The sequence below is a fragment of the Malaclemys terrapin genome, chromosome 4 (genome assembly GCF_027887155.1).
Source record: "Malaclemys terrapin pileata isolate rMalTer1 chromosome 4, rMalTer1.hap1, whole genome shotgun sequence".
Classification (NCBI taxonomy): Eukaryota; Metazoa; Chordata; order Testudines; family Emydidae; genus Malaclemys; species Malaclemys terrapin.
The window spans coordinates 50,084,226-50,106,252 of NC_071508.1; the positions used below are offsets into that span (position 1 = coordinate 50,084,226).

At 39.6% G+C, this 22,027-nt stretch overlaps 1 protein-coding gene across 1 annotated transcript in view; it reads right to left on the bottom strand.

Annotated features, from left to right (window-relative positions):
- The window catches only part of OTOG (otogelin), a 147,001-nt gene that overhangs the window by 79,676 nt on the left and 45,298 nt on the right, over positions 1 to 22,027 (bottom strand). The window contains exons 20-26 of the mRNA XM_054027475.1: positions 11,803 to 11,910; positions 7,260 to 7,398; positions 5,541 to 5,675; positions 3,455 to 3,601; positions 3,075 to 3,194; positions 1,825 to 1,941; positions 269 to 425 (exon numbers count right to left, since the gene is read on the bottom strand). Of these exons, the coding sequence (XP_053883450.1) occupies positions 269 to 425; positions 1,825 to 1,941; positions 3,075 to 3,194; positions 3,455 to 3,601; positions 5,541 to 5,675; positions 7,260 to 7,398; positions 11,803 to 11,910 (923 nt within the window). The remainder of the gene's footprint in view (positions 1 to 268; positions 426 to 1,824; positions 1,942 to 3,074; positions 3,195 to 3,454; positions 3,602 to 5,540; positions 5,676 to 7,259; positions 7,399 to 11,802; positions 11,911 to 22,027) is intronic.

The window sequence follows — 22,027 nt, forward strand, 5'->3', positions numbered from 1 at the left end:
TAATGGGAAAAGAAGAAAATGTGGGTGTGTCACCCACAAACATAGAAGTGACCAGTAGTTCTCACACAGTGCAAATCCCAGGGCCCAAATTGGGAATAGAAGCCAAGCAGAGGGCTGCATCTACTTCCAACCAACAGCCCTGCTGCCATTGCTCTGACTTTAAAAGGGATGTGCTCATGTGACTCAAACTTTGGTTATTTTTTCAGAACTTGATCCAGTGTATAGACTGGCAATGTGCTGGGCCCAGGACTTGGTTGAGAAAACTTACGACACACTCTGGGGGACCTCCAGTCTACTATGACTCCATGCTGACAGCACTGATGTGCATACGCCGATACACTTGTACAGAAACATTCACAGTCACCTCCTTGGTTACAACCACATGTGTCTGTCAAGCAGTTTGAATAAAACCAGGTGACGTCAACCTGAAGAATATAAATGTTATTGTAATAACATAAAATAATTCACATAGACTTTGACGAGTGATCTCAATACAGAGCTATCAGACTTTGACAATTTAACAAGACTTCAAGATATGATAGGTGTTATTTTAAGTGTCTGCCTAAAACACAAAGCATCATCATAGTCATGAGAAACTAGTACACTGTTTAGTGGTACAATTGAATTAATAGACTCATAGACTTTAAGGTCAGAAGGGACCATTATGATCATCTAGTCTGACCTCCTGCATGATGCAGGCCACAAAGCCGTCCCAACCCCTTTCCCTTGACTCTGCTGTTGAAGTGCCCAAGTCCTGTGGTTTAGAGACTTCAAGAAGCAGAGAATCCTCCAGCTAGCGACCCCTGCCCCATGCTGTGGAGGAAGGCGAAAAACCTCTAGAGCCTCTGCCAATCTACCCTGGAGGAAAATTCCTTCCCAACCCCAAATATGGCGATCAGTAGAACCCCGAGCATGTAGGCAAGATTCTCCAGCCAGACCCTCATTGGCCATTGATACTATTTACCAGCGATGGCACGCTGTTTATTTGACTAAAATCATGTTATCCCATTAAACCATTCCCTCCATAAACTTATCTAGCTTAATCTTAAAGCCAGACAGGTCCTTCGCCCCCACCGTTTCCCTCGGAAGGCTGTTCTAATATTTCACCCCTCTGACGGTTAGAAACCTTCATCTAATTTCAAGCCTAAACTTCCCCACTTAATCAAGTGATACATAGGAATCAGTGCAGTAATATGATGTTTATGTTTATGTTGACTTGAAGTATGGGACAGGGTAACAGTGTTTACTTGTAATTTAAACTTTAATATTTCTAATTTTTAGTTTATTAATTTCCTCAAATTAACCATAAATAAACAAACTTAGCAAGCTTGTTAAGAACCACTGAACACATATCATTTAATAAGTGATCAAAAATGTGGTGAAATTAGTGATGAACTGTTCTCCATATAGACAATTTCATAAAAATAATTCTGTGATTTTTTTCCTCTTATTGTCATGAAGTCTTGTTGTATGTGACCAAACTTAAAAGAAAAATCAATTATTACCATTGCTAAGTTTTCTCATTGAAATATTGTAAAGTGCGCTCTACATGGGTCTACACAGTAAGAGTTGCACAATCAGGCCCTAAAGTATATCTAGTTAGTTAAATGTGTCTAGATGAACTGGAGATCAGCTGAGAGCACATGATCATTATGAAACATGCAAATGAGCAAGTGCTAATGGATCGGTATCAGAACAGATATGGGTCACATTTTCTATCTCACTCTGTCATGTTAGATAAGACTGGGATTTAAAGTGATGTAAGGTTTCTTTTTAATCATATACACAGAACTTCACATCATTTTATTTGTTATCACTACTCACCACTGGATGGCAAGCTTCAAACATTTCACTTAACAGTATCCCACATTCTTTCTTGGCAAATGGCTCTCTAAGTGGGTTCAAACTGCATGGATTTCGAATGTCAGAGCTGTCAACACACTAAACCAGAAAGCAAAATTGTCACCCCCCAGAAACTTGTTTCACAACCACTATGTTATCTGAACTTTCAAAACCTAACCTTTTTTTAAAAAAAATCAGGTTTCAAATAATTCATGTGAGCACAAATCAAAAGCATCATTTCTAAAGCACTCATTGTAGGAGTCAAGATAACCTAAGACTTATTATTAAATAGAGGAAGGTAAATCTGTGAAGACAGAACAGCCCATTGTGGAAAAATGTTTCACTTGTTCTGAGGCAAAAGGAAAAACAAAGCCACAGTTGTATACATTCATTTTGTTGGGGTCTAAGCCTTACTCACACATGTAGTCCTGCTTGCATGAATAATAAAGATTGCTCATATAAGCAAGCCTTGAGTTTTTTCATTATTTAATATTTTATTTTAAAAAATTTCAATTGGACTTTTGAATAGCAATCTCAGAAGTGCATATGTATTTGGTAATGCATGGCGATCCTTCTGCTAGGCTAAATACTCAACATGAATTAATTTAAAATAAATATTGATATAGATACTGCATATAAAATATTTAAAAGTACACAAGTTTTTAATTACAGCATTTCTATAGTGCAAAAGATGGGAATATTTTAGAGGGTTAAAAGAAGAACAGGAGTACTTGTGGCACCTTAGAGACTAACAAATTTATTAGAGCATAAGCTTTCGTGGACTACAGCCCACTTCTTCGGCTTATGCTCTAATAAATTCGTTAGTCTCTAAGGTGCCACAAGTACTCCTGTTCTTCTTTTTGCGGATACAGACTAACACGGCTGCTACTCTGAAACCTGTCATTATTTTAGAGGGTTGTTTCTCTAAATGTTTCTATTACTGTTTGAGCAATGTACTAAATTTAATGAAAAACTGCAGTACATTTAGAACAAACATAAAACAGAATACTGCACATCAATCCTCCATATATCAGTGCTTTAGGAAGAAAAAACTTCCTATCCTTTTTTCCCACTTCACTTTAATTAATTATTATAATAAGGTCAGTAGATATTGTAAATACTGTTTGCAACCGAGGGGAGATTCCAGGAATGGAATTATTGGTTCTGAGGCTGATGAGCTATGAAGTGTTACACAAGGATTTACTAGGAAAGCCATTTTTGTTATTATTTACCTCTACAGCTGACCAGCTACTTCCAAACTCTTGAGAGTTTGTTAACTCAAAATTTTCTGGAGTCCTCATTTCATTTATTGTTTTCAAGTCAAAATTTCCACATAATCCAGTCAGTTCACCCTAAAAAAAATTATATGCATTAGTCAGTGCTACTAGCCTTACCCATTATTAAGGTTGCCTGTCATATCCCATTTTCAGTTCCTTATAATTTTGCCAAATTTTGATCATTTACTTTATATTAATTCAATTACTATAGAATTGTTTGAGTTGGCAGATGTGTTTGATAGATCTTCTAGTCTATTCTCTGAACCATGGTCAGATAGTTATGTTAGTCTTTCAATCCTGTACAAATGACTTTAGGTGTGCCGATCTCTGCTTACCTGCCACTGAGGTCCAGTTTGTATATGAATAGTTGTTCTCTGATCCCACAGAATGGTGATGTGTTCATTAGGAAAATGAACAAGTGTGAAAAATCCAGCTTTCCATAAGTGTATTTTTTGTAGTTTGTCTATATAACTAGATGGACTCTGTTCAAAACAAAATAAGCCATCACATAATATAAGTAAAGTCTTTAAAAGGTGTCTGCTTGTCAGGAAACAGACATCAATAAAATGAACGATGGGGATGATTTGAAAATCACTGAGTGATTACCACAGAGGAATAAAGGGGGGATTTTTACCATGATTAATGCTGGATTTGTTGTGGATTACCTGCTTTACATGGTTTTTTTGAGTGTTTGGGGTTTTTTTAAACAAACATCTATGACTTTTCACATTTTCAGAGTCGATGAGCAGAGTATGAGTGGGTAGGATACTAAAATGCTGAACAGGTGCCTGAGAGCTGCAAAATTAAACTGAATTTCCATTGAACTCAACAAGACTTAAGCATGTGCTTAAGTACTTTCCTGAATATAGATTAATGTAATCATATATTTGAGTGCTTTCTTGAACTATATAGGGACAGAGTCTGCCATCCTTTCTCACACAGAGAGCTTTTATATATTAATTTATTAATTATTATTATAAATAACATTCTGTATAAAGATTGCAGAATCTGACCTAGAGTACTGAAAAATCAACCCAAACCATGGAGCACACTAGAAACCAGCACGTATTTAATGCAATTGTATGGAAGTATTCTAAAATCCAGATTCATAGGATGAATTGCCACTTTAATGGGTGGGAGACTTGACTGGATCCACAAAGTGCCAAACAGCTTTAGAATTAAAGGGGAAGAGTACACAGAGGTAGGCCCTTCATCTCCCTGGGTGTAGTGTTGCCTGTTGGCTGGCCAGAGAGAAATGGGCACCAATTGGTTTCTTGCTCCACACAATCATTAATTGAAACCATTGCCTGGGACCTCTCAATCTCCTTGCCCCACTTTAGCTGAACTCACCCTCCCTCCCTCCCCATAGTACAGGAACAGTGTGATTTAGGATACTGTGGGTCCAACTGACTTTCTGTTTTAGGGGTCAGGAAGGAATTTTTCCCATTGCAACCAAATTGTCTGAATCTGGTAGTTTTTTTCACCTTCCTCATAGCACCATGGATAGGAAAGGTTTAGAAATTTAATATTGGAAATTGTACAAATGTTAGTACATCATAAATTGCAGCCGGCATCCAGTGTGGACAAAAAGGGCCAGTGCTGAGAAATAAGAGATCTGGTATTTCTCTGATGGGCCTCAGGCCTAAGGGAAAAGGGGAGACCTGGAGTCTTCATAGAAAAACGTTCTTCTTTAGTGTCTTTTGTGTCCTTTGTAGGGGAAGGGGAAGAGGATTCAGCAGGGCAAGCTGAATCATAGGGTTATAGGCTTTATGATAGGAGCCCTATAAATCCCACAGTGGATCCACCTAAATGCCTGTTATGGGAAGATGGGGTAGAAAGCACCAAAAAAGGGCACTAAGTTGAATAAAGTTGCAACCTGCCTCTTAAAGCCCATCCCTGTGTCTGTCCTCATGCATTTGTGTGTCCTGATCAGTGAAGTTAATGGCAAAACTTCCATTGACTTAAATGGGGCCAGGATTTCATCCATAGATTTTAAGGTCAGAAACAAGCATTATGATCATCAGTCTGACTTTCTGCATAACACAGGCCCTAGATTTCACCCAATGATTCCAATGGACTCAGGGCCGGCTCTGGCTTTTTTGCCACCCTAGGCAAAAAAGCCACCCGCCGTGCCTCCTCCCTTCCCCCCCGCCCCGCGGCATGGGAGGGCGCCGAGCCCGGCCGTGGGCCCGCAATCCCCGACCGGGCCGAAGCGCCACGGGGAGGGTGGAGACCCCGGCCGGGGCTCCGCTCTCCCCGGTGGCCAGAGCGCCGGGGGGAGGGCGGAGAGCCCCCAGCGGCCAGAGCGGGCTCTCCGCTCTCGTCGGTGGCCAGAGCATTTAAAGTATTTGTATATAATCAAGACCATCCAGTTCCAAATATACATTTTCCCTTTTTTCGGGGCTAAAAAGTGAAACTTACTGGATTTCCAGTGTCATCATCAAATGTTATAAAAGATTTTCCAACATTAATGGAAATATACTTTCTGCAAATTATTCCAGTATTAAAGCAGTTAATGTTTTCTGTAATGACTGAAAAACTAGTAATTGAAGTGCTCTGCAGAAAAAAAAAACAAAATATGTAAACTGAATCAATAATACACTGCTATAGTTATGCATGATTATTTTGTTCTTTTCCGTAGCAGTAACCTCAATGTGCTATAAGTATATTTCACCCTAGGCACTCCTGTATTCACACCCTACACATGACAGCAATAATATTTGTACAAAATATGCCTTGTGATGTACCATATGAAAGCTAATAACATGTTGGTTATTAATATAACTGTAAAATGCATGTGTTAACCTTATATGTGAAGTTATTAGTTCCCCTCTATATGATGTTACAAGAACATGTTTAAGACAAAGACAGCCTAGGCTAGGTAAAGGCAATAAACAAGTCTGTCATACACAAAGGAATGTGGGTTTACCTCAATTTACATATTAGCAGTAAACAAAGCCATCAAGTTAAACTAGCAGGGGTTATCTAGAGTCTGAACTCTAGAGTCAGAGAATTAACATGGCTCCCGAGCCCCAGAGAGACACAGGAGATTGAATCCGCAGGAGGCTTTCCTGACTTGTAAGGCAAAGACAATTCCTTTGGTAATATAAGGGACAGAGAGAGACTCCATCTTTATCCTTCACTGTAAGGAAACAAAGGAAGCAACCAATTTGATCTCTGTGATGGGTCCTGGCCAGGTCATCCAGTGAAGAACTGGAAGGGAGGCTGTGGGTGAGAGAAACCATTTTGAACAAAGACCAGATCTTACTAGATTATGTTTTAGTTGCATGTTTTTCACTTTTACGTGCTTGTAAGCACTTTTATGTGCTTGTGTCTCTAACTTTATCTCTTTTACTTGGTATCACTTAAGCCATACTCCTTTGTTAATATACTCATTTGATTTAATTATAAATCAATGATGCTGCATAAATTCAGTAAAGTGTGTGCTTCTAGTAAGCTGACAAGTTGGAATGTTACACAAATACTTTTTCTGTGAGGTTCTAGTGAGAGGATCTGATCCCTGCAGTAAGATGATTTTGGAGCAAATTCAGGGCTGGAAGGGTACTAAGGTCAGCCTGCAAGAAGTAAACAAGTTGGGCAAAGCCAGGCTGAGGCTTGTGGGCTGTTGGTAGGCTGGTGGGGTAAGAGTTCTGGACCAAAGCTGTACAGCCACAAGATACCCAGGATTATAAGGCAGATGTTGACTGAACACCTTACTGGGCTGGGTGAGCCTCAAACCATTCTAACTAATTCATGGTCCAAAGTTTTAGCAGCGACAAAGTTCACAAAGTGACAGGTGAAACATCAACTTAATGTACAGGTAAGCAGGAGGTGGAATGGAAGCTGAATTGTACTCTGCATGCATCTCAAAGAAGCCTGGAGATCCTCAGGCCCCATCAGCTTTCATTTGTTTCCAAAGATGTGGCCGTACATTTTGTCTTTTCCTGCTGATATGTTTTGTTCAACATTAGCGTATCACACAAAAAGAAATTATGTGCATTATAATGTTAATCATACAAATGAAACAATAATGTGATAATAAATAAAGTAAAAAAAGTAGCAAAAAAAATCTTTGTTGCAGATATTTCACCTATTTAATTTTTTATCTGGATTTGGGGAGACTTTAAAATAAATTCTCACCTTAACTAGATGAACCTTACAAGCTCCAATGAAGTCAAATGTGAGTCCATCAAATGTCCTGTAATGCCGATCCCCGTACGCAGTACACATTGATGGGCAGGGATGGAAGGTGCATTGAAATGACCCATGCTGGCAGATACTGAAAAAGTATGATCAATAGTGGAATATCAAGGGTAGAAACTGACAAATAATCACAGTTATTTTACTAATCATTTTTCAAAGATTAGAAATATTAATAAAAAAGCAAACCCAGTAAAATATAGCTCTACAAAGTGGAGGAGTGTGGATAGGTTGCAGACTGAAATGTTATGTAGTAATAATATCAATAAAACCCACCCTGAAAAAAATATTACATGTTGAATTGATACAGTTTGAAATGACATCCATTGAACTGTATGTTGAATCTGTAGGTTCCATAACGTACCAGACACCGGCATTTCTTATATTGAACCAGTAAAAAGAAAATGGTCTCACATCAATTTAATATGTTACATAGTAGTTCACATCAATAAAAAATCAAATACATGTAACAAGGAATAGCTTGCATACAATATAGTTGTTTGAACAGAGGCTGAATCTTGGAATCAGCTAGTGACACATGTGCAGTCAGTCCAGTTCCAGCAGTCCTTACTCCGTCCTTAATTTAAGGGACTTTTGCATGATAGAAAAAAAAATCAGATTTGCCTAAGTGATTTAGGCCCAGATCCTCAAAGGTATTTAGGTGCCTAACTGAAGATAGGCACCTAAGAATTCAATTATGTGAGCCTTAGAACCTAAATTCAATTTTCAAAGGTGACTTAAGCATATAGAAGGCTTTCAATGAGACTTAGGAGCTAGAATCCCCAAGTCTCTTTTGAAAATGGAACTTAGGCACTTTGGGAAATTTTTCCCCCATAAAAGGTCTTCGGGACTCAGCCCCTTGATATAATTATAGCATAGCAGTAATAGTTACACTAAATATAGTATGTTATATATTTTCTTTTTCTTAATATGTATCTATGCCACATGTAATATATTTAATCTGAAAATGAATAACTCTGATATACCTGTTGATTAAATGAATGGAAGTCTCATTTCATGAATAAACTATGGGGGTTGGATTCATCCTGTGAAATATCTGATACAATAGATATTACTGTATATGGTGCCTAATCATATTGAATTATACTGATTCATATATTATGAACTGAAGGAGTAGAAGTGAATGGTTTTAACAGGAGAAGCAATTGTCAGGACGGTAGAAGTGGGTGCCAATGAAAGCAGGCTCCATTTCTCCTTTATTTTGCACGCTTGTTAGTTGCAATACAGTCTCCCTTTCTGACCCCTTGGCATGTAAGTTATCATAGAATCATAGAATATCAGGGTTGGAAGGGACCTCAAGAGGTCATCTAGTCCAACCCCCTGCTCAAAGCAGGACCAGTTCCCAACTAAATCATCCCAGCCAGGGCTGTGTCAAGCCGGGCCTTAAAAACCTCCAAGGAAGGAGACTCCACCACCTCTCTAGGTAACGCATTCCAGTGCTTCACCACCCTCCTAGTGAAATAGTGTTTCCTAATATCCAACCTGGACCTCCCCCACTGCAACTTGAGACCATTGCTCCTTGTTCTGTCATCTGCCACCACTTAGAACAGCCGAGCTCCATCCTCTTTGGAACCCCCCCTCCCCTCAGGTAGTTGAAAGCAGCTATCAAATCCTCCCTCATTCTTCTCTTCTGGAGACTAAACAATCCCAGTTCCTTCAGCCTCGCCTCATAAGTCATATGCTCCAGACCCCTAATCATTTTTGTTGCCCTCTGCTGGACTCTTTCCAATTTTTCCACATCCTTCTTGTAGTGTGGGGCCCAAAACTGGACACAGTATTCCAGATGAGGCCTCACCAATGTCGAATAAAGGGGAACGATCACGTTCCTCGATCTCCTGGCAATGCCCCTACTTATACAGCCCAAAATGCCGTTAGCCTTCTTGGCAACAAGAGCACACTGTTGACTCATATCCAGCTTCTCGTCCACTGTGACCCCTAGGTCCTTTTCTGCAGAACTGCTACCTAGCCATTCGGTCCCTAGTCTGTAGCAGTGCATGGGATTCTTCCGTCCTAAGTGCAGGACTCTGCACTTGTCCTTGTTGAACCTCATCAGGTTTTTTTTGGCCCAATCCTCTAATTTGTCTAGGTCCCCCTGTACCCGATCCCTACCCTCTAGTGTATCTACCATGCCTCCTAGTTTAGTGTCATCTGCAAACTTGCTGAGAGTGCAGTCCACACCATCCTCCAGATCATTAATAAAGATATTAAACAAAACCGGCCCCAGGACCGACCCGTGGGGCACTCCGCTTGAAACCAGCTGCCAACTAGACATGGAGCCATTGATCACTACCGGTTGAACCCGACGATCTAGCCAGCTTTCTATCCATCTTACAGTCCATTCATCCAGCCCATACTTCTTTAACTTGGCAGCAAGAATACTGTGGGAGACCGTATCAAAAGCTTTGCTAAAGTCAAGGAATAACACATCCACTGCTTTCCCCTCATCCACAGAGCCAGTTATCTCATCATAGAAGGCAATTAGGTTAGTCAGGCACGACTTCCCCTTGGTGAATCCATGCTGACTGTTCCTGATCACTTTCCTCTCCTCTAAGTGTTTCATAATTGATTCCTTGAGGACCTGCTCCATGATTTTTCCAGGGACTGAGGTGAGGCTGACTGGCCTGTAGTTCCCCGGATCCTCCTTCTTCCCTTTCTTAAAGATGGGCACTACATTAGCCTTTTTCCAGTCATCTGGGACCTCCCCCGATCGTCATGAGTTTTCAAAAATAATGGCTAATGGCTCTGCAATCTCATCCGCCAACTCCTTTAGCACCCTCGGATGCAGCGCATCCGGCCCCATGGACTTGTGCACGTCCAGTTTTTCTAAATAGTCCCGAACCACTTCTTTCTCCACAGAGGGCTGGTCACCTTCTCCCCATACTGCGCTGCCCAGTGCAGCAGTCTGGGAGCTGACCTTGTTCATGAAGACAGAGGCAAAAAAAGCATTGAGTACATTAGCTTTTTCCACATCCTCAGTCACTAGGTTGCCTCCCTCATTCAGTAAGGGGCCCACACTTTCCTTGACTTCCTTCTTGTTGCTAACATACCTGAAGAAACCCTTCTTGTTACTCTTAACATCTCTTGCTAGCTGCAACTCCATGTGTGATTTGGCCTTCCTGATTTCACTCCTGCATGCCTGAGCAATATTTTTATACTCCTCCCTGGTCATTTGTCCAATCTTCCACTTCTTGTAAGCTTCTTTTTTGCATTTAAGATCAGCAAGGATTTCACTGTTTAGCCAAGCTGGTCGCCTGCCATATTTACTATTCTTTCTACACATCGGGATGGTTTGTTCCTGCAACCGCAATAAGGATTCTTTAAAATACAGCCAGCTCTCCTGGACCCCTTTGCCCTTCATGTTATTCTCCCAGGGGATCCTGCCCATCTGTTTCCTGAGGGAGTCAAAGTCTGCTTTTCTGAAGTCCAGGGTCCGTATTCTACTGCTTTCCTTTCTTCCTTGTGTCAGGATCCTGAACTCGACCATCTCATGGTCACTGCCTCCCAGGTTCCCATCCACTTTTGCTTCCCCTACTAATTCTTCCGTTTGTGAGCAGCAGGTCAAGAAAAGGTCTGCCCCTAGTTGGTTCCTCCAGCACTTGCACCAGGAAATTGTCCCCTACACTTTCCAAAAACTTCCTGGATTGTCCGTGCACAGCTGTATTGCTCTCCCAGCAGATATCAGGGTGATTAAAGTCTCCCATGAGAACCAGGGCCTGCGATCTAGCAACTTCTGCTAGTTGCCAGAAGAAAGCCTCATCCACCTCATCCCCCTGGTCTGGTGGTCTATAGCAGATTCCAACCACGATATCACCTTTGTTGCTCACACTTCTCAACTTTATCCAGAGACTCTCAGGTTTTTCTGCAGTTTCATACCGGAGCTCTGAGCAGTCATACTCCTCTCTTACATACAATGCAACTCCCCCACCTTTTCTGCCCTGCCTGTCCTTCCTGAATAGTTTATATCCATCCATGACAGTACTTCAGTCATGTGAGTTATCCCCCCAAGTCTCTGTTATTCCAATCGCATCATAGTTCCCTGACTGTGCCAGGACTTCCAGTTCTCCCTGCTTGTTTCCCAGGCTTCTTGCATTTATACCAATGTATACCCATTTAGACTGTCTTACCAACGTGCAACTTACGCTGCCATTTACCTCACCTCTCAATTTGGCCCTATGTGTTTGTATTTTATACAATGATATCTAATTACCTTGGGATACTGATAGTCAAGATAATGATTCTTCTAACTCCTGCCTATAAAGCGACTCCCTTTTTCCAAATAATATGCTGTTATTCATTCACTTGGGAGTCTCTTGTGACAGTGTTCCAGTTCTAAAAAAAAGTTCTATTTTTAACATATATTTGAACCCAAATGTAAAAATAAAATTACTGGAGATGGAATACTAGAAACTGGTTTGAAAAATATAGTCAAGAACAGTAAACAGCCAGATAGATTTCTGCTTACCAGGTATGACAGGAAGAAATGACTTTGTCACCTGGGAAGTACTCCTTTCCTTTCCATGAACATGGGCATTCATCTGGCTCAAAGCATGCATCACCATGTTTAACAAGGCTGTCAAAAAAAAAAAAAAAACATCAAGTATGCATTCAATGCAAATATATTTTTCAGATCTATACATTTATAAATCTTTTCACTGCTCTTTTAAATAATTTGTGATTAACTCCACAACATTTTTCTTTAAAAGGCAGCAGCAGTATTTTAAATCTTTTTGGGAACTCAAAAATACATTTTTTGTTCCTAATACAAGTTTGTTACCAGTACTTACACATTTCCATTCACAGGTATCTGAATAGTCCATCCTTAATTAAAGTTAAACAGTGGACTAGAACACTAAGATCTAACTCCGTAAGAGTTATTCGTAGATGCATAGATTTTAAAGTCAGAAGGGACCATTAGAACAATCATCTAGAATGACCTCCCATACATCACAGGCCATAAATTTCATCCAGTTACCTTTGTAACTTGTGTTTGACTAAAGCATATCTTCCAAAAAAGCATCCAGTTTTGTTTTGAAGACATCAAGAGATGGGGAATCCACTACTTCCTTTGGCAGTTTGTTCCAATGGTTAAAACCTTCACTGTTAAAAAATTGTCCCTTATTTCTAACTTGAATTTATCTGACTTTAATTTTGATCCACTGTTTATTTCTTTTTTTGCTAGATTAAAGAGCTCTTTGATACCAGTATTTTCTCCTCACACATGCTTAACCTCCTGAGTGGCTCCAGTGCCTTCAATGGTAGAGTTAACCACATGCATACATATTTACAGAATCAGGACTTACATTTCTTACTCATGATTATAAAAGTAGTAACTGGTGTAATAGATACAAAATTGGAACTTCAAGAAGCATACGAGAAAATATCTGGGGATTCCAACAACATATGAAGAAAGGGAGAATTCTTGTTCACCAGCACAAAATATAGCAACAAATACAAAATTTAAAATAAAACCCTGAAACCAACATACCAGGGATAAATAAATGGAGATGTGAAACAGGAAAGATGGACTTAATACATAAATACATGGAATTATTTAAATTTACACAAATACTTGGAAAATACACAGTAAATGATAAATGAACTGTTAGAACAGAGTAACAATTATCGAATGAATCCAACATAAGTTCTGTGTAAATTTTTTTCTTGTTGCAATTTGATGTACTATTTGATAATGGGAATTCAAAAAGGTCCCGAAGACACATTAATGGATTTCAGAAGTTTCAGCTGCCACCAGTGAAAAACAGATTTATAGAATGAGAAATGAGAATTTTTTTTAAATGTGAATCTTTAGTTAGATACAATAGTAGGAAGTAGACCCTTCGTTGCAAGCCTTATGACTCCAGCTTGCATTGAGTTCTACTAGTGCAAACTCCTATTCCTGTGCAGAAATTGTGGAGAAAAACATGCTAATTAGATAGAAAAAGGAAGAGGGATCCCTTGAAAGCCCCATAACATCTAAAATTATCTTAATTTAAAAAAAAAAAGCCAAGTTTTGACTTTTACTCTCTTTGGGCAAGAAATAATCGTAAGTATTGCTGCCAGGCTGATGTTGGTTTCTTTGAAAAGTAAATAGATTTTAAGAATAAAAGGTCTTCTCTACTCCATGCGTGCAAAGAATTTCTCTGAGAAAATCCACTAGACTAGTCCAATTTACTCAGAAAAGTCATATCTGGTTGCTCACCATTATAATATATGTGTGCTAGATTATCTGAGTCAGGGGAGCAGCTCATCATTGACAGTCATATCCTGGACAAACTGGTTGGTGTCACCATTTTTTTTCTCTGCAGGAACGCAGAGGAAAAATTAAATTATTGCATCAAATGAATTCAGCACTGCACTTATTCTTTGTGTACACTGGATGAATTAGTGTTTTGTAAACCAAGTTATGTGATTATAACCTAGACCCCAATTCAGTATGAATTAAAACGAAAAACAACAAGAACTTCTCCACTCTGGGGCTCTTTTATTGGGAACATGGTAACAATACCAGGAAAACACTAAACTGAAAGACTGTAATTTTCTTTAGAGTATTTGAAATGTCCTTTGTAAGTTATACCCATTTCAAGTTTTCTGTCACTTATTGGACAGTTTAAGTACATGACCAAAATTCCCACTGGTTTAAGCTACAAACTGAATAGGCCACATTCAGAGACAAAGAGCATCACGTTGACAAGCTAAGACCAAATGCAAGTTCCCTCTCTGTAATATTACACTGGATAAAATAAGTGATAACAGCTCTCTCTCTCTCTTGTAAAGCCAAAGAACTAGGCTGATTTCAACGATCTAAGAATTCATAACAATATGCCATCTAGAGATGCCCAGAACTCTCCCTTTTCTTCTGAAGTATCAGACATTATTTCTAACACCTATTTATGTGCAACCTAAAGATCAGTGCTAAGGGTATACTTATTTCTAGCTTCCTTCATCAAACTCAACCTGTACTGAATCAAATTCACTGTCACCTTATTAGGCTCCTGCATTCATTTAAATAATGTCCATGGGGGTGGAGCGGAGAATTATTAGAAGCAAAAATGGCATTTTTGAGTGAACAAAAGCCTAAGGGATAAATGTTTCTCACTTTTGCCAAGCTCAAGTACCTGGGTTTGAGAAGTAAAGAATCATCTCCAGAGGCTGCACCAGCAAAAGAGTCACTTCATGGTCACTACCACAGTGTTGGGCCTTCTGTAGGCTCAGTGCATGGTGCACTCACTTCCCTCCATTATGCAAAGTCATATGGCCAGTGAAATTCTTTGGCCCCACCCACAAACTTGCCTCTGGGGCTTCTCTCACCCCCTCTGCAAACTCCTCAGATTTTGCCCACAATGATACACCCATGATGCAAGAGGGGTATCAGGAGGGAGGGAAATTGCAAATACCAGTTATTGTGAGTGTACTCCAATGCCGAGAATAACATCCTTACTAACTGATAGGAGACACAGAAGCACAACAAAACTGCTGTACCCTGTGCTTATTAGTAGTATTACTGTAGCATCTAGTGGCCCCATTGTAGAGAAGTCACTGGCTGGCCTAGAGGAGTTAATCTGTTCCTGGAGAATGTTCCTGTTGGCGGAATTATGCTGTTGTAATATTAATTAATTGTCAGGGCACTTTAGAGCTCTTGAATAGTCAACTTTTTACTAGTTGACAGGGTTGCCAAGTGGCATCTTGCGCAACACTCCCATTTTGTATCTGTAATGGGGGGACTCACCTCTTGAGTGACTCCTAGGTGCTGGGTGTGGTACCACAGTCCTTTTTTCACCCCTGGCACCCCCTGTGGGCTACTATCCAATTTTGGTCGGTTTTGAGTGGCTTGGCTTGGTTCTTCTTTTTAGCAGAGGTCAGGTTGTGGCTTTGCCTTGCAGCTTTGTTTTGATCCCGTATCATTGGACCTAGGGCAGGGGAGTTCTGAATTTCATCAGTCTGTGGTCCCTGCTGGCTCAATCCATCTTTATGATGCAGTGATTGCACTCTTCATGAGTCCAAGCCTTTTTTCAGGATGGCTACTTCAGCCTTCCCAGGTCTTTAACTTTAGCCATGCTGGACTTCAGCCCCAGCTGGACCTTAAGCAAATTCTGAAGCTTAGTCAGGTCCTTCTGCAGCAACAAACACTGCTGTTCCGTGGTGTCTTTTTCAGTTCTGAGATGGGCCAGGTCCTGTTCCTGCAGTATAGCTTGGGCTAAGCTCCCTTGAGGAGCGCTTTATTTGTGTTCTTGCAAAGCCTTAACCTTTTGGACCTGTAGCATGTGCATTTGCACCATTTCCTCTTTGACCCTATCCACTGCCACAATCCTATCTTCTACCTTTTTCTATTCCAGTAGGAGTTGGGTTTGTTGGGTAGCCATAAAAGCTACTACAAATACTGCAGCCTCCATAGTAGACACAACTGTCGTAATGGTGGCTGTCAATACTAAGTCCTTCACTGGAAGGTGAATTCACACCCTTATACCATCTTCCTGGGTGCTTGAATCCTTACACCATTCTTCTATGGCGATTTAAGTTTCCTGGTCAGCAGTCACTATGCTTTATACTTCAATGTCCATGCTTTTATGTTTGTCATACCTCTCTGCCCTCTCCTGGACCATCAACCTCAGTCCCCTCAGTTCCTCCATTTAATCCAGGAGGTGGTTGTTGGCTCGGACAGACTGATCCCACTGTCCTATGAGCATCTCTTCGTCCTGCTAGTGTGCTCCAAATTTACACCCCAGCTTGCTGTGCACTAACTGTTCATCCAAACAAGCCCTCAGAAAGTTAGTGACTGCTCAGGAGTGTTTCTTGTTTGGAAATTGTGTTGATTAAACACATTGAACTAAATTCTGTCTTTACACATCAGCCGCACTATTGCCTTGTGTGAGTTGCATGTATGTAAACCTAGGGCAGAATTCGGCCCAGAGTTTAGTCAGAGTCAGGATTTCAGTGAGGGTAAGGTGTGTGTGAGAGAAAAAACAGAAAAAACTTCTGTCATTCATGTCTGACTGAGAGGATAATATTAGATTTTCCTGAGCTGTGGTTGTCTGAATTTTCTAGTCACATATAATTAATCAAAAAATTAATCATGCTTTTCTTTGTATGAATGTGTGTATATGTATATGTGCCCGTTGAAATATTCTTGGATTGTGTAGTTTTTTACCTGTAGTATAGCAGAATAACAAGTTATCTGCTAAATGACCAACCTCATTTTATGGTTGAAGTAGTTTTCAACAAGGAGGACAAAGTTAGCAGATCACTAGATTCACCCATCTTTGCCAGTTAATAAATAGCAGCTGCTTTTTGGATTCAGATCAAACAGCTGCCTGCTTTGTACTTTGCACAATGTTAGCATAAGAACCATCTGAACTGAACTCAACTACATTCACAGAGGGGGGAAAAGTAAAACAACTGTAACTATAATAACTGTAATATAATATATATGTTTCCTGCTGTTAGGAACTACCGTCAACAAAATGAAATGTGTCACTTCTGAAGTAAAATGACCTTTAGAAGATTGTAGAGGTGATATTGTTATGCTAGGGGCTGGGAGCAACCTCATTGAAGCTGGTGGATATAACAGCTATCTTCCATTTAGGTTAAATGAGGGAACATTAAATGCCCCTTCATTTAGAGAGAGCTGAAAAAATAGGCCATCCATAGAATCATAGAATCATAGAATCATAGAATATCAGAGTTGGAAGGGACCTCAAGAGGTCATCTAGTCCAACCCCCTGCTCAAAGCAGGACCAATTCCCAGCTAATTCCCAGCCAAAACAGCAATTCCCAGCCAAAATATATGCTACATGTAAGGCCGCTCAAAAATCAAACTGTGTGGGTAGAAGGGTTTCACTGCATGCTGAATGTAAATCCTGAGGTAGAGGATTGATTTGATTGCAGCTGTGTGTCTGTGTGTGAGAGAAAAGGGGCAGATGCACCACAGAAGCAAACAGAGAAGGCAGGAGAAAGCCAAGAACTGCCAGTGAACAGCTTGTAGCATGATCCTAAGAAAAAGCTGAGAGCTTTTCGCGGAAGTGCTGGCTGGAAAGACACTTGGAACTGTGAGCAGAGAAACTGCCTCCTGCCATTTGATCCTGCTGTGTTCAGGAAACAGGACAGTTTCTTTGTAAATAAAACAGGACTGAACCAAAGAAATAACTGACTATGTCATCAATTTCTCCTCCTAATGGAAATAACTTGCTAGACCCTGAATTTTGGCTAAATGCTGGGGTCAAAAGAGGTAACAAAATAATACATTGTAACAATAATATAAAGCACTGTAATGGTGGACATTAAAAAGTCAACATTTACAATCAGTTATCAATCAGTAACACAGATATAATATCTTCCTACTCTCACAATGGGAAAGAAATGTGGCTTCTCAAATTTCTGTGTGGTAAGTGTTGGCAAATGTTGACTTAAATGGTGATCACTGTAATAAGTTTTTAAAAAGTGTAACCTGAAAATGCAAACAATGTATTTCTAAGTCTCAAAATGTCATTAGAACAGGATATGATGTAATGGTAAGTCTATCTCTGATATATTGCAAGCATTTTCTGGAATTCATTAGTACCCCTTTAGCACGACTAGTGGGAAAGAGGTGCTTAGGAAATAAACAGACCTGGCATTTGGGGGAGATCCAGAAGTACTGCAGCATGTTAGAGAGCAGCAAATAAATACAGCAAATGGTATGAGAAACAAAGCATTTACTTTTGCTTCTTTAAATATAGCACTAGAGGCACATTCAGTCTCAAGGAAACAAAACAAAGTCTCCTTATGTCCTCTTCCTTGTCTCAATAGCATACTATCCCTTCACTCATCCTATAACAATACCAGCAAACAGCACTTCACCAGTATGAATATCAGATCTGGAAGCACCCAACTGGAGGTGGTACTTCAACAGATGTTGATTCAGCATATGTAATAGCATAATGCTTTAAGGGGCAGGTAGTGGGGTACAGAGCCAAACACGCCTCCAACACTTAGGCAGACAGGTATCCACTTATCCTGAGGAATTCAAGTATTTATGAGTGACCATCTCACATCTCTGTTTAAACTAAAAGAACAATGAGGGGGGAAAGATTAATAAGGGTGAATCATCTGGGAGTTTTGGGGGTACCAGTTAACAAAGAGGTAGAGTGCATATTGTTTTTAGTTTTTTCGCATTAAAAATGTAAAATTAAATGCTCTTTCCTTAAATCCTGTGTAAATAAAAAACATGAATAAGTCATTTGGAAAAGACGATATTTTGACATGTACTAATAGGACAGGACTTACAACTGAGCTTTGAGGATTTATATCTTATCCATGGTGCAGTGGATATGATCACCGTGACACCACTCAAAAGTATATTTGTCATAAAATGTGGCTTTATAAAATGTTGGAGACAAAATTACATTCCTCCTACATTGTTAAATTTATCTGGCCATAGACAGATATTTTTAAGATTACATTAAATGCATTGTTTACTTTGTGCAAATTAAAAAGTGATGATTTTTCTTTTTAAAAAACCTTTCAGGAATTCATTTAAGCTTCTTACATGTTATTTGATCTGGTATGCCACCTGTTTATTACAAAAATACAATAAGAAGCAATTTCTCATTTTGGGGGTGGGAGGGAAGCAGGCACAATATTTCTGGATGGATTACAGCATCTCATTACACTTGGAATGCTGCAATTTTCAGTTGACTTAATATCGTCTTTTTCGTGGTTCTAATTTATAAGAGCAAGCCTAAGCCTAAGAAAAAAATGCCCCAATTGGTTAACTTTGCCCAACGTTAGCCATAGAGACTAAGGAAGAGTGTTCTCCAGGGCCACTGTTTTAAATCGCTCTCTCTCCAAAGGTGCAGAGCAGGCCTTGCCATCGTAGAAAGCATTTCATGTACTGCATTCTAGTCTAGAGTGGAAAAAACAAAAACCAAACCCCCTCACGACTGTTTAATAGATGAAAAAGTGTGATCTGGAAACACTCATGCCAATGCATAGTACCATGAAACTACAGAATATCTTATTGATTTTATGACTAGGTGCACTGCAAGTCAGAAAATAATTGTTTGGGGATTTATACTACTAAGAAAAATATAGTCCAAGTTTGCTTCTTGTACTGTGCAAGTGCTAAGCATTGTCACCTGCATTAAGACTGGTTTTAACCAACATTTGACAATCATTTTGTGGATTATTCCTTGAGGACTTGCTTGAATGGTCATTGGGCACACTGGTCCTGGTTTTTATCTCTTTTACATCAGTGTGAAGCTGATGGGCATAACAGCTACTTTCCGTTTAGGTTAAATGAGGGAACATTAAATACCCCTTCATTTAGAGAGAGCTGAAAAAATTGGCCACCCAAAACACAGGCTACATGTAAGGCTATCTTAGTATAAATCTGGAGCAAATCTGTGAAAGTCAAGAGCAGGTAAAAGATGTGACAGCCTGTCCTATGGCCTGCCAGGACCCTGTTGCTGCAGCCAATGTGGTCAGGACCTTTATAGGGGGAAATGTCATGGACCAGCAGCAGTACCATCTTATCCATCTCTGTGTGTGAGGCTCCCTAAAATAGACACTTAACTAGAGGGCCATAGCACAATGTATTTAGAATACAAATATAAATACCTGACACACTTATCTCTTGCATGTTTAAAAATATGATTTATTTCAGTCTTGCAGGTTATTATATACCAATGGGAGGTTGTTTCCAAACATAAACATGGATAGTCTGTTGCATGTTCCTAGAAATAACATTAGTGATGTCTCTGTCCATTAAATAAAGTCAGCTACAGCAGTGCTGGGATCAGATGATGAAAGGTCCTTCTTTCCCCCAATGTACTCTGTAAGAACTAAAATTAGTGCAACCACCAGGTCCATAGTAGTTAGTCTACACTTACTACAGAGAGAGACAGAGATTAGTAGCGACATGATGTTCTATAATGCTACATACCTATTATAATAATGATACCTAGCTCTTATATAGTGCTTTGCATTGGTAGGTCTCAAAGTGCTTTACAAAGGAAGTCAGTATCATTATCTACATTTTATAAAGGGGGAAACCGAGGTACAGAGAAATGAAGTAACTTGCCAAAAGACACACAGCAGGCCAGTCACAGAGTTAGGAGTAGAAGTCAGTTCTCCTGAGTCCCAGCCCAGTGCTCCATCTACTAGGCCACACTGCTTCCTCTTTATACCAACATACATTTGTTTAGATTTTTAGGATTATTTCTGCACAAGAAAGGGCTATGCCTCTTAACCAAAGAGGATCACAATAACAAGGCAATTCTTAGAAGGTGAGCACAGCAAGAAAAGCAAAAGAATCACAGGCAGACTGAGCTTTTTAACTGTATATAACGACACAATTTATCACAAATATTCAGGTGTTATATCAAATAATAGCATGTCCAGGACACAAAAATGACAGATTCTAGAATCAGATGTTTCACCTTCCTTTTCTGATATATTTCAGAGTGGTAGCCTGGTTAGTCTGTATCAGCAAAAACAACGAGGAGTCCTTATGGCACCTTAGAGACTATTTGTTAGTCTCTAAGGTGCCACAAGGACTCCTCGTTGTTTTTGCTGATATAGAATCCCAGCTTGCTTTCCTTTCCAGTAGCCTTTTGTAGTATCTCACTCAGAGAGGTCACTCCTACTAATCCTTCCAGCTAAATTTTAGTAACATAGTAGCCCTCTAGATGGTCAGCAAATAACGCGGAACTAAGAAAGAGCCAATTACATATCATATGATTGGAAACACAGAAGTCCTATGAGAAAGGGATGAGTAGCAGGACTACCGGTGGTAGTTGTGAAGAAGGTGACACACACGTTTGTATGAACATAGATCACCATTTGTCTCCAACTTCCAAGACCAAGGGCTGAGGTTTTTCACTTGCATTGCTTAATTGTGAGATGGTAGATGATGATCCTATCAGGATCCATTGATAACACAATCACTAGTAGCAGCAGTTGTGTGACAGTTCATTTTTTGAAAAAAGATTGATCCCAAGATTAGTGGCATGGAGAAATAAGGGATGGAATATCATTACAATGGAAAAAATGATAGCTAACTTTATACAAGGATCAAACAGATTTCATGATGTCTGGTTACCATTTTTGGAGCTTGAACAAAATAAACAAACAGATAATGATGAGGTTGATCATCATGGATGTTGTAAAGGTGACAAATATTCAGAAGAAGCTGAGCAGGGCAAATTATTCCCATATGATGGGACATATACGCCAGCTGATTATGACTTAAATGATGTAGAGAGGGAAAATAACAGAAGGGAAAAGTTTCTGGAAGATCTAATAAATAGGTACAACCAAGCAAAGAAGATGGAATGATATTATGGACACTGCAAACTACTGACTACACCTTCTCAATTGTGTTTGAGTTATTGCCATCAGAAGTCCTGCGGTCCTCTTGATTCTTTGCAGTTTAAATAAAATGAAATTAGTATGCAAGGTATATGGAATTGTGTTATGGCTCTGGATAAGAGTCATTATACTGCATGGAAATGTGAATTTACTAGATTAAAGTTATAAGAATAAACACCTGTATAAAGTAAATTATTAGGTTTTCCCAGCTCATCTGTGTTAATAATGATAAAAGTTAAAATCACTTTTTTTTAAAAAATAGATGACCCTGTTATTCCTGCTCCTTGTTGATCTTTCCAATATGAAGTTCTAGAAAATGGATAGTCAAAAAGGAATATGCAGTG